The following is a 13,190-nucleotide window of genomic DNA, read 5'->3' as shown; positions in this document are numbered from 1 at the left end:
TTGGCAATGGAGCCATTTGCAATAAATATGAGAAACCACCCCTCGTTAAAGGGCAGCAAAACATGCTGAAAATTATAGACCAGTTGATTTGGAATTTGGGCAGGTATCCGGCTTCAAAATAAACTATAATAAATGTGAAATTTTAGAAATTAATATTCCCAAAAGGGTCAAAACAAACTGTTGTCAGCTATATACATTTAAATGGGTAAAGCAATCTTTAAAATAAAATAATAAAATACATGGGGGAATGGAACAAATATGAAATTTCTCAGCTAGGTAGGCTAGCCTCGCTGAAGATGAATGTCCTCCCGAAGTTATTTTTGTTTCAGTGCATCCCTGTTGGTATTCCTGGCATGACTGTAAAACATGACAGGATGCACTTTTAATGTAGATAGTTAGCACCCTCTTTTCAAACCTTGTGCCTCTTGTGGCAAGCTTATGCTCGTGAGTGACCCACACTCCAGTTGTCTGGGAGAATCTCACATGAAAGACCTCTGCCAAATTTGTTGGAACTTTGAACCTCGCACAAAGGAGAACAGAGCAATCAGACTTAAAGCTATCCTAAAGGAAGCTGCTCTTAGACCAGCCTTGGAACTTGGTGCAAAGTACTCCTCCGGCACTGTTCTCCACCCCTGGGCTGAGGAAGAAGCACAAAAAGAAGCACACTGATAGAGGGCACTCGCCAGTGCCAAAGAAAGGCAAGCAAGGGGAAGGCAGTGGAGCGCGACCCACTTCGGGCACTCCTCCACCCCAGGTCCCATGGTAGCACCATAGAGTCTATTGGGGGACCCTCCGCTGACGGCAGGAAGTCATCGCGGCACCTGCGGAATTGCAGTGCTTTCAACCCCGGAGATCTTTGCAGCAGCCAGAGACTTGTTGTCACTACCGGTCATGCCGACCCCATTAGGTCAGCTGCCAGCTTTGTCGTCCTTGAGCAGGAGATAGCACAGAAGAAATATCATGTGCCAGTCAGTGGGTATGAGTATCTTACTCTCACCCCCCTCCTGAGTCCCTCGTCATATTGGTGGCTAACGAAAGGGACAGACAGGGCCAGCTGAGCACTACCCGCAAACAGAAGGATGCAAAGAAACTTGATCTGTTTGGGAGGAAAGTTTATTTGACAGGCGGCCTACAACTATGTATCTCAAACCAGCAAGCCTTACTATGGAGATACGACTACAATTTGTGGGACTCTGTGTCCAAATTTAAGGACACCATGTCTTAAGACTTATGGCAGGAATTTTCAGCCATCTTAGAAAAAGGAAAGAATGTTGCCAGAGCCTCTCTCCGGGGGCACTGGATGCAGCAGACATGGCGGCCAGGACAATGGCCTCCATTGTCACCATGAGATGATGCTCCCGGCTGCAGTCATCGGGACTTGCTCAGGAGATCCAGCAGTCTATCCAGTACCTCCCTTTCGAAGGCTCCTCACTATTTTCAGAGCAGACGGACGCGAGACTACATGGCCTGAAGGACTCAAGGGCTACCCTCAGGTCCCTGGGCCTCTTGCTCCGTCCGCTTTGAGGAAGCACTTCAGGCTTCAACAGTCGCCATGCTTCTTGGCTCCGCCTCTGAGACAGGACCCCATAAGAGAAAAGAGAGAGGTTACAAGTGCTGTCAACCATTTCCATTCACCTCAACCTCCCAGCCAGGGTCACACAGGTACTCAGCTGAGACCACGCAGGCTTTTGAAAGTGCACCCAAGGGCGCTGTATCAGTTCCCACTTCAGATCCTGCCTCCCCTTTATTTTTGGGCTGACTGTCCCACTTCAGCCTGGCGTGGTTCTGCATAACACTGGACTCCTGGGTGCTAAATACGGTGGCGATTGGTTATACCCTGCGGTTTTCATCCACCCCTCCTTACCACACCCCATCCCTGTCCCTCTTCAGGGACCCTTCTCACAAGCAACTCCTTACCTAGGAGGTGCAGACCAATGTTCCCTCTAATTTTTGACAGGCTGTGTGTGCAAAAAATTTCTTCTGTGCAAATTTTTGTGCTTCTGTGCAAATGTTTGTGTGCGCGGTATTTCGCCATGTGCACGGGGTTTAGGATCTGTGTGCATGCGCACACACGCACAGCTTAGAGGGAACAGTGGTGCAGACACTCCTACAGACGGGGGCCAAGGAGAACTTACATCAAAACTTGAGAGGGAAGGGGTTTTACTCTGGTTATTTCCTAAGCACAAAGGCCAAAGGGGGCCTTTGTCCCATATTGGGCCTCTTTCAACTCAACAGATATCTCAAGAAACTGAGGTTTCGTATGGTCTCCCTGGCCTCCATCATCCCCTCCCTGGCTCCAGGGGACTTGTATGCTGACCGCCCTCGACTAGAATGATGCTTACTTTCACATTTCTATCTTCAGTGGCCACAGATCATTTCCAGTTTACCACTCTTCCCTTTGGCCTGTCCGCAGCCCCCCGGGTTTTCACAAAATGCCTGGCAGTGGTAGCTGCCTTCCTCAGAAAGCAAGGTGTTCAGGGATACATGTACCTCACTGACTGGCTGATTAAGGGTCGTTCAGAGGCTCAGGTAAAGAGCAGCATCAACTTGGTCCAAGCCACCTTCCGAGCGCTGGGCCTAATGATAAACGAGCAAAAGTTGAATCATAGAATCATAGAATCATAGAATCATAGAATATCAGGGTTGGAAGGGACCCCAGAAGGTCATCTAGTCCAACCCCCTGCTCAAAGCAGGACCAAGTCCCAGTTAAATCATCCCAGCCAGGGCTTTGTCAAGCCTGACCTTAAAAACCTCTAAGGAAGGAGATTCTACCACCTCCCTAGGTAACGCATTCCAGTGTTTCACCACCCTCTTAGTGAAAAAGTTTTTCCTAATATCCAATCTAAACCTCCCCCATTGCAACTTGAGACCATTACTCCTCGTTCTGTCATCTGCTACCATTGAGAACAGTCTAGAGCCATCCTCTTTGGAACCCCCTTTCAGGTAGTTGAAAGCAGCTATCAAATCCCCCCTCATTCTTCTCTTCTGCAGACTAAACAATCCCAGCTCCCTCAGCCTCTCCTCATAAGTCATGTGCTCTAGACCCCTAATCATTTTTGTTGCCCTTCGCTGGACTCTTTCCAATTTATCCACATCCTTCTTGTAGTGTGGGGCCCAAAACTGGACACAGTACTCCAGATGAGGCCTCACCAGTGTCGAATAGAGGGGAACGATCACGTCCCTCGATCTGCTCGCTATGCCCCTACTTATACATCCCAAAATGCCATTGGCCTTCTTGGCAACAAGGGCACACTGCTGACTCATATCCAGCTTCTCGTCCACTGTCACCCCTAGGTCCTTTTCCGCAGAACTGCTGCCTAGCCATTCGGTCCCTAGTCTGTAGCGGTGCATTGGATTCTTCCATCCTAAGTGCAGGACCCTGCACTTATCCTTATTGAACCTCATCAGATTTCTTTTGGCCCAATCCTCCAATTTGTCTAGGTCCTTCTGTATCCTATCCCTCCCCTCCAGCGTATGACCCTTATGCCAGTTCAGAGAATAGAGTTTATTGGGGCACTGCTCAATTCGACTCAAGCGAGAGCCTTCCTTCCGGAGGCCCGGTTCCGGACCATGTCGGACCTGGTATCCAAGGTCCAACCAATCACAACAGACCAGGTTTGCCTCAAGCTACTGGGGCACATAGCCTAGCCTAGCCCACAGTCTAGCACAGACGTGGCTAGCTTCAGTTTACTCCCTGAACAGACACCACTTGGACTTGGTGCTTACTGTTCCAAACCCGGTCCTCATCTCCCATCACCACCTCTCCTCCCCACTCCTCTCCCAAAACAACAAGAATGAATTTTCTAAGGAGACTGAGGGTAGCAAATTGCTTGGGCCATTCCAGCACCCACAGTAAGTGAGGAATGCCTGAGACGCTATATCCAGACATAGACTGGCTGGGATTCTCTCATGTCAGGTTGCAGTGCTCCTCTAACACTGAGACCCGTCTTGGTGCATACTGTCTGAAAGCCAATTATTTTCCCTATTCCTTTTGGGGAACACTTAGCGTATTGAACTAGGCCAATATTTGTGCTGCTTGACCAATGTATTCTCCCATTCACCCATCCTTACTGCTCGTGTAACACAAACAAAAGAATATTACCAAGCTGGCATTAAGAATCAGGAGGTTGATCTGTGTTTTCAATATTTAAAAAAAATCAAAGTGATAAAACATAAATCATAAAGTTATCACCAAAGAGAATAATAAAATCTATGAGGTGTTTTGACTCCAAAGAAAGGAAGAGAATAGGGTCAGTATTTCATTTTACAGATTTTTCTCTGACAAGAATTTTAATAGTCCTATAAATAATCAAATGAAGGTATAACTATTCTTACAGGTATAGAATCGGGAGCTAGGTTTGTAAAACCCATCTGCATGCTAAAAGCTAAATGATATATCAGAGCAGGAGCATTCTGCCTTGAAACAGAATATTAGGCAGTCTCACAAGGACGTGCAGCCGTGGAGCTTGTTGCTGTTTTGTTCCCAGCAAACTAGAACAGACAGTGATCCTCTGTAGCATTTGAATAGAATTGTGCCAGACAGACTGTATCTGGACTTGATAGAAAAGCAAGCTGGAATACCAGCCAGCCATTCAGTCTGCTTGCTGAGAAAGCAAATGGTTCAATAACTAATAAGCTTGCTTGGCGTTTGCAATGGTATTTCATAAAGGAGCACAAGCCCTTTATTTTACATCTCTGGAAGACACGCCTCCCTAGTCTGTGTCTGTCTTCATTCCTCCAAAGGAATTCCAACATTAGCAGCAAACTCTCCTCAGTGGAACTACCTCATTAATTAGGAGATGGTAGCATCTTTTATTTTTTACGTTGAAATATGAAGCTTCCAAGTCTGCATGGCGTGAGCAGGTGAGGATGTCTGCTGACAAGTCCAAATGATATTTTCAGGTAAGTGATTCCCTAATACAATCAGATAAAAGTCGTCATTTATTTTTCTCCTCAGTAATTATTGTGCTATTAGATTGTCAATGATCATTTTCACAAGGGTCAGAAGTCTGCATGTATTTAAATGAATGGGCATCTATAGCATTTTTAAAGCACCTATTACCATAGTATCTATCTGCCTTTGTGTGCAGCATGAAAATGAATGAGAAGATATTATTTTATTTGTAATACCTGGTGTTATATCACTTGAAAATCTAAAATTAATTTTTGCTTATGGACAGACTCACTTGAAGCCTTTGATGGAAATGACCCTTACCAGCAGTGATGGTTGCTTTTATAATAATTTAAATTGTTAAAGGGCTGGGCATAGTTGCTTTGTGCAAACTCTATGGCAGACTCTTATATTCTCATACTGTGTCAATGTCTTCTGGTTGCTCTTAGTTTCTCTATGTGATTTCCAAAACTTCTGCTCAGGCTATTTTATGTTATTGCTGTTAGATTAATTGCACTCCTTTGTTATTCCTGGTGTTTCACTTTCTGTGTCATAGATTTTAATCAGACCTTGCATACAAAAGTAGGGTTGAATTTGTAGTGTAATCCATAAAATATTAACTGCATTCCCCTTCTCCTCTGACCAATACCTTGAAGAAAAAATAGAAAAGAACGTGTAATGGCACGTTTGAGAACTATTGCATGCCATTCTCGGACTCGATGTAAGATGGTGTGAAGAAAAACAGCTTATGTGGAAGTAGCCTATTTTTTGGTCAGTTCCTCCATCGCTCATGGTAACTGAAATTGCTCAACCCTTTGCTTGTACAAATGTTACTCTACATTGTTTACATGAAGAACAGGAGGACTTGTGGCACCTTAGAGACTAACCAATTTATTTGAGCATAAGCTTTCGTGAGCTACAGCTGAATGCGAGCTGTAGTTCACGAAAGCTTATGCTCAAATAAATTGCTTAGTCTCTAAGGTGCCACAAGTCCTCCTTTTCTTTTTGCGAATACAGACTAACACGGCTGCTACTCTGAAACCTGTCATTGTTTACATGGAAATCCTATCATTTATTTGAAGCATTCATGCAGCATGTAAACAATAAAACATACCAAAAAATTACGTGAACAAAAGTTATAGAATAGAGCAGGTTATACAGTTTCCATATTTTAAAAGTCACTGTTTCTACTTTTGTTGTTGTGAGCTGAGATGCACATGACAAAAGAACAGGATAATGCAGAAGGTTTTCACTACAAAAATGTGTTATTTCAGTTGTTTTGAACAGTTTTTATCAAGTGCTGTCTTTACCATTTAGTAATTCAAGAATGTTAGAGGCACAATAAGGTTCAAGCACACTGTACTCTGCCCAGGTATACATGCATCCAAGATATGCTTTTGTAGTCTAATTGGGATCTGTACATTCCCCTTGTAGAACTGTTCCTTTTGCTTCCTTTGCCCAAGGCAATCTGAGATAACAGATCCAGCAGTAGGTGTAAATACAAAGCTGTTCCTGACTTCCCACAGCAAAGATGTTTTTCAAGCACAGCTCAATGAGGCGCTGTTTATTCTGCTGCTGGGTCTACGGTGGGGAGGGCCAGAATAGGAATCTTTGCTTCCAAATGCCAGACTGAACTCTTTGTGGATAATCATTCACCATGAAAGATGTTAATATGGGGCTCAAAACTTTCCACTATATCTTATGCAATTATGGCTTGGTCCAAAGCCCACTGAAGTCAGTGGGAGTCTTTCTACTGACTTCAGACCACATGTTGCATAAGATGCTGTTGTTTAAAGATTCTACCTAACATCTGAGCTGACTCCAGTAACATGCACAGACTCTCGTGTAAGGCTAATAAGCTATTCTTTACTTTTGAAGAAGTTAAAACTATTTACCAGTTACTGTTAGTAAAGTATCTAGTGCAACCTCTGGCTGTGTTAATTCCTGAGCAGACCCCACCCCTCCATGCAATGGAACCCTCTTAAGAGGGGGAGCAGGGGCAGTGGACAGCTCAGGAACCGTGTCAGCATGGCTTCACCAGACCTGTGCCAACAGAGCCAGGAGAGAGCAGCAGAACTGAGGCTCAAGACCCAGCAGATTAGATACCCAAAGAGCTATAAGTTCTGGGGACTGAACCCCCAGCTTCTTCTGATGGGGAGAAGGCAGGCTATTCCTTCCCCTCAATGAAAGTATTCAGAAGAAACTCCAGAGCAGTGGTTCTCAAAGCCTGGACCTCTCTCCTTTAGTAATGTGGGAAGAACAGGGTGATCACAACCTCTTGACACCTGTTGGCATCATGAGCCCCAGGCAAAGACCCTTGCTCTAGAGGAATTTCATCATTTTCTTCCACATAAACATATCCCTTAGCTCTTCCTGTGAGTTTTTCCATGGAAGGGAGCAGTTTCAGAGTAAGCCTAGATTTGGCCCTCTGTATTTGAAGATTTATCAAGATTTGGTCCACTGTATCCTGGTAAAGACTCTTATTGGTTTCATCTGCATATATCATCCTTTTACTGCACTATTTTTCATACTTGAGTGAATTCATTTTGGACTTAACGTACAGTACTTGGACAGTGCTCAAAGTATTATGCAAGAACAGAGTGATGTTGTTCCCACTGCCAACATACGAGGTCCATCAACATTCTTGTTAGGATTGAAGGGTTTTTAACAGAGCTATTGAATTAGGCTCCAAAGCTCACACTTGATGTATGACACAAATAAAATCTTTTGGCCATTTCTGAGCATGAAGAATGCAAAAAGAAAACAGGAATTAGTTTTGAGTTTCCATGGCTTTCCAACCCCATAAATCCTAGGAAATGAATTCCCCAGTCTGCTGGATATGGGAGGCACCTGTATGCACACACTTACTTTTTACACCCATGAGGAGGCCTATTGAAGTCAATGGGCCTTAGAAATACATGTGCTTAAATCTTTATCAGACCAGGGCCTAAATGCTCCAGCATCTTTCAACATAACACCATATTCAATACGTAGATTAAAAAAAAATCTTGTGCCTTCAAGTAATTGTTTTTCAGATTTGTCAGGACTCTCCTCAGTTGTCATGTTAGGCAACATCACATTCTTCCAACTCACCGTTCCTTATTTTAAAATTATATAATCCCACATCTAAAAATATTGGATGCCTTGTAAATTGCCTCAGTGTTTTTTTTAAAGTGACTTTACGTAGAAAAGAGATGGACTGTCAGGAAAGAGAACAGATTTTCCCACTTATTCATGAATATCTGCTAAAATCCAGAGTGAGTCCTCATTAAGCTATATTTTGCTAACCTTCTGTCTGAGCATCTAAAAGCTATAGGGACAAATTCTGCCCTGACTTACACCTTGTGAAAATCAATGGGAATTCAGTGTGGGACTGCCTTTTGTGCTTTCAAAAATCTCCCCTCTCAAAAATGAAATGTACCTCACCTCCATGCTGCAGTTCTGTTGACTGCTTTCTTTTGTCACAGTTTATAAATAATATCTTTCATTTCTGCACGGGATACTACAGTCTAGTTTTGGTGTCAAATGTTCACACTCAAAGCTCTGTCTTGATATTTTAGCAGTGTGTGTAGATGCATTTGTGTTCATTGTTGAGATGAACCATTGTTTTATCGAGGACAAGTGCATAGTATGTACAGCAGTGGTCCCCAAGCTTTTTACCTCATGCCCCCACTTACCCCTGTTTGTGCCACCTCGCCCAAGCCAGGAGTGGGGCTGTGGCTCTGGGAGCAGGGGGACACGGACAGGGGTAAGGGAAGCTGAGGCTGGGGCCACAGCTGGGTGCGGGGGCAGAGCTGAGGCTGGCAGCCTGGGCTCCAGGCCACGGCCAAGAGCGGAGCCTTGAGCTGGCAGTCGCAGCTAAGAGCAGAGCCCTGGGTATGGGGCTTGCGGCTGGGACCCCTGGCACAGTGAGGGGACAGGGCCAGGAACAGAGCTGGCCTGGGCCCCAGCTGCACCCCCTCTGAATCTTCCTCTGCACGCGCCCCATAAACTGGGGACCTCTGATGTACAGAAACTGTGGAGTTCAGGTCTGTGGTATGGCAAATAGGAGAGGACACTAAGGATATGTCTACATTGCAGCTGGAAGCATGCCCCCGCAGCCCAGCTAGACAGACACATTCTAGCTCTGCTTGAGCTCGTGCATTTGCGCTAGCAGTGTGGACCTTGTGGCATGGGCTAGCCACCTGAGTATGGACCCAGGGAGTAGGCCAAGCTTATACTCTGGTAGCTAGCCCAAGCCAATTCACATTCCACGCTCTTTCTAGTGCACTAGTTTGAGCAGAGCAAGTGTGCACGTGTCCATCTACCTGGGCTGGGAGGCACGCTCCCAGTTGCAGCATACCCCTATCTGTAGCATTAGTGTATGGACTCTCACAAGGATGGGGCTGATCATTGTTGAAGCCTATCATATTTTCTGAATCCCATTTTAAAAGGTCCATGGTACAGACACGAGTCCCCGTTTAAACTGGAGACACGTGGCATCAGACCTTGTGCCCATGCAGAGCTTTCAGCACCAACATTTTCAGCGTCTGCCTCTCAAGCTAACGGCGAGCCTCCTGTAGCGGTATACTAGCTCTTACGCGGTACTTTAGATCTCAATGTGTAAGTATCATTATCCCCGTTTTACAACTGGGGCGTGGACAGTGGCAGAGCCAGAAATAGAACACAGGTCTCCTAGGCACGAGGACTCTCTGGCTCTTGCAGTATTTAGACTTCTGTCTTCTTAGTGTCTGATTACATTGCCCTCTGCTGGCTGGAGCTCTAATACAGTTTTGGCATTCTATCGCTAGGGGGCAGTGGTACATATACGCACTGGGCAGTACGCTGTATACTCCCCCAGATAGATGAAGCTGTGCCTTGAGCAGCTGGAGTCCATATCCAAAAAAAGGGGAAACCTGTCCTTAACTACAGTATGTGTGCATACCGACATATGCCATGGTTAATATCTGAACTGTACATGTAAGCATCAGGGATAGAAGCTAGGATCTTCAGAGGTTCGCCTTTAGTTCAATGGGCAGTTTCTGCTGGTGGAGCAGAGGAGCTATGGGTTAGATGGCAATTATAGAGTTCTGTGTTTTGTGGACATGGAATCAACCCAGACTGACTGTTGCCCAAGTGCTGAACTGGAACTCCAGCTGCTGGAGCTCTGTTTAAATGAGGAGGAGGTGGGTCCATAATGTAGTTAGAGCTGGTTGAAATATTTTTTCAATGAAAAATGGCTTTTAAACCAAAATATTTTTTCTGGTTTTCAACCATATAAAGCTTTCGGTGTGAAGTAGTTTTCAAAAATTATTTTTGGTAATTGACAATTTTTGAAAGCCAAAGGTTTTGATTTTTGGTTCTGTTTTGTATTGAAAAAAAAAATGTCCTTGAAAAATGAAGTGTCAGTCCTGTTACTTCCTCTGACTGGGCTACAAAGGTTATAAATCCTAATGTCTGGCAACATTGATTCATAATTAACTTAAATGATAGAGGTATGTGTTTTTGGAGAGGAAGACCAGAGGTTCTAGCTCTGCTGCTTTGTGTGCAGCATGGCTGGCAACTATGTCCTTTGTTAGAAAATGGCAACTATGTCCTTTGTTAGAAATTAAGGAAAATCCAATGTACAGTCAAGAGTGTGGCTGGAGGTTGTTATTCATGCAACTTCCAAAATTAACAGGAGTTCTATCATAACACACTTCACCTTATGCGTTTAGAGCAGTACCCCAGAACTTTTCTGAAACATTATCTCCAGAATCCAAAACAAATCTTCATTCTTCCCTTTTAAATTGTTCCCCTGCAGCTACTTGTCTTGGCATGAAATATTAGCCATTTGATCACTGAACTATCTGCCTTGACCTTGACCTCACAGTATGTGCGGTCAGAAAAATTTCCCTGCATTTCACTGAGTGGTGCTCCATTGGTATTCCTGTCTGTTTGAAGCATCTCATTGTTCCACAATAGTATATTTTTTCACTTCGATCAAGTGTCTTCCTTTCTGGTTAGGGGTGGAGAGCAAGATACCAGGTTGGGGCTTATCTGTGAAGTTTGTTTATTTATTTTATTTCAGAAGCGAAAAGCATTCGCTAACATCTGCGTCAGTCACTAGAAGGTGCTGAGTTATTTGTAGGGCTGTGAAGCCATTAAAAAAATGTATCGCCATTAATCGCGCAATTAAAAAAAATTGATCGCTCTGTTAAACAACAATAGAATACCATTTATTTAAATATTATGGGATGTTTCCACATTTTCAAATACATTGATTTCAATTGCAACACAGAATACAAAGTGTAGAGTGCTCATTTTATATTTATTTTTGATTAAATATTTGTACTGTAAAAAAAGAAATGTATTGGATGAATTGAAAAATACTAAGTACTGTAGTGCAATCTCTTTATCATGAAAGTTGAACTTACAAATGTAGAATTATATACAAAAAACCTGCATTCAAAAACAAAACAATATAAAACTTTAGAGCCTACAAGTCCACTCAGTCTTACTTCTTGTGCAGCCAATCACTCAGACAAACAAGTTTGTTTACATTTACATCATCTGAGTCAGATACCACCAACAGAAGGTTGATTTGGGCTCTGTAGTTTCTGCATCAGAGTGTTGCTCTTTTAAGACTTCTGAAAGCATGCTCTACACCTCGTCCCTCTCAGATTTTGGAAGGCACATCAGATTCTTAAACCTTGGATCAAGTGCTATAGCTATCTTTAGAAATTTCACATTGGGGTCTATGCATTTTGTCAAATCTGCAGTGAAAGTGTTCTTAGAACAACATGCTGGGTCATCATCCGAGACTGCTATAACATGAAATATATGGCAGAATGCGGGTGGAATAGAGTAGGAGACATACAATTCTCCCCCAAGGAGTTCAGTCACAAATTTAACTAACACATTTTTTTAACGAGCGTCATCAGCATGGAAGCATGTCCTCTAGAATGGTGGCCAAAGCCATGAAGGAGCGTACAAACATTGAGCATATCTGGCACGTAATACCTTGCAATGCCAGCTTCAAAAGTGCCATGCAAACGTCTGTTCTCATTTTCAGGTGACATTGTAAATAAGAAGCGGGCAGCATTATCTCCCATAAATATCTCCCACTGTTTCTCTTAGCCACTGGCTGCACAAGAAGTAGGACTGAGTGGACATGTAGGCTCTAAAGTTTTACATTGTTTTGTTTTTGACTGCAGTTATGTAACAAAAAAATCTACATTTGTAAGTTGCTCTTTCATGATAAAGAGATTGCACTACGGTACTTGTATGAGGTGAACTGAAATACTATTCCTTGTATCAGTTTTACAGTGCAAATATTTGTAATAAAAATAATATAAAGTGAGCACTGTACACTTTGTATTCTGTGTTGTAATTGAAATCAATGTATTTGAAAATGTAGAAAAACATCCAAAATATTTAATCAATTTCAATCGGTATTCTATTGTTTAACAGTGCAATTAAAATGGCGATTAATCGCGATTAATTTTTTTGAATTAATCGCGTGAGTTACCTGTGATTAATCGACAGCCCTAGTTATTTGTATTACAGTCTTATACACTGTATTTTAAAGTCAATTTGTTGACCTCCTGTATAGGCAGCAACACATACTGAGTGAGCATGAGTGGAGGGATAAGGCAGTTTAGGGTGGGGAAACTACAATGAGGCAGTTCTAAGCTGTATGGGTTACGTGGCTTGTGATCAACTAGCATGTGGTAGGGCAGGAGGAAAAAGTGCTACTACTTTGGTGGTTGGGGTTTTTTTTGTTTGTTTGTTTTAGGGGTTTTTTACTTTATATCTACTAAGTCCTTTCTTTTCAAGGGCTCGGGATGGGCATCCTTTAGTATGGCATTTGTATAAAATCAAAATAACTAATCCCAGCAGTGTCCAGGGACCCCAGTGGAAGTTATAATGCAGCATCTTCCTTGATGCTCAGGAGCCCCATTCTACAGAGGTTTCACTTTTCAGTGGTGAGAAATTACTCCCAAGTGAATTAACATCAAAATGGCTTTTAATAGTGCTCTCATAGAAGGTTGTGTGTGTGTCCCACACTGCTGGCTGGAAGGCTTAAAATTGCAAGGATTAAAATGGATTAATTTGGTGTCCAAGAAGTTCAAAACACTTGGCTCAGTGGGTTGGTTATAGGCTATGGAGCCTTTCCTCTCAGGATCACTGGTTCTAATGCCAACCAGTTTAGTACTGCCATCTAGTGGTGGCCAATGGCCTCTTAAAAATGAATTGGTTTTCTCAGTGCATTTCTAGTGGGCAGGCATCCACAAGGTAGTTGACAATTTCAGTAAATGAAGACATGGCATCAGTGTGC

General features: G+C 43.3%; 1 protein-coding gene and 1 long non-coding RNA gene across 5 annotated transcripts in view; one reads left to right on the top strand and one right to left on the bottom strand.

The window, feature by feature from the left end:
- TMEM108 (transmembrane protein 108) overlaps nt 1–13,190 on the top strand; it is a 327,045-nt gene that overhangs the window by 292,938 nt on the left and 20,917 nt on the right. Inside the window, exon 1 of one of the 4 annotated variants that reach the window (XM_027826752.3) lies at nt 4,392–4,902. The exons of the other annotated variants lie outside the window; for them this stretch is intronic. Within the exon in view, the coding sequence (XP_027682553.2) occupies nt 4,890–4,902 (13 nt within the window). The 5' untranslated portion in view covers nt 4,392–4,889. Of the gene's footprint in view, nt 1–4,391; nt 4,903–13,190 lie in introns of those variants that run through there. 4 annotated transcript variants of the gene reach the window in all.
- Nucleotides 1,096–13,190, bottom strand: part of LOC114020504 — a 92,923-nt gene continuing 80,828 nt past the window's right edge. The window contains exon 4 of the long non-coding RNA XR_005223984.2: nt 1,096–2,577. This is a non-coding gene — a long non-coding RNA (uncharacterized LOC114020504). The remainder of the gene's footprint in view (nt 2,578–13,190) is intronic.

The sequence above is a fragment of the Chelonia mydas genome, chromosome 2 (genome assembly GCF_015237465.2).
Source record: "Chelonia mydas isolate rCheMyd1 chromosome 2, rCheMyd1.pri.v2, whole genome shotgun sequence".
Classification (NCBI taxonomy): domain Eukaryota; kingdom Metazoa; phylum Chordata; order Testudines; family Cheloniidae; genus Chelonia; species Chelonia mydas.
This window is presented reverse-complemented; position numbering and strand designations above follow the sequence as displayed.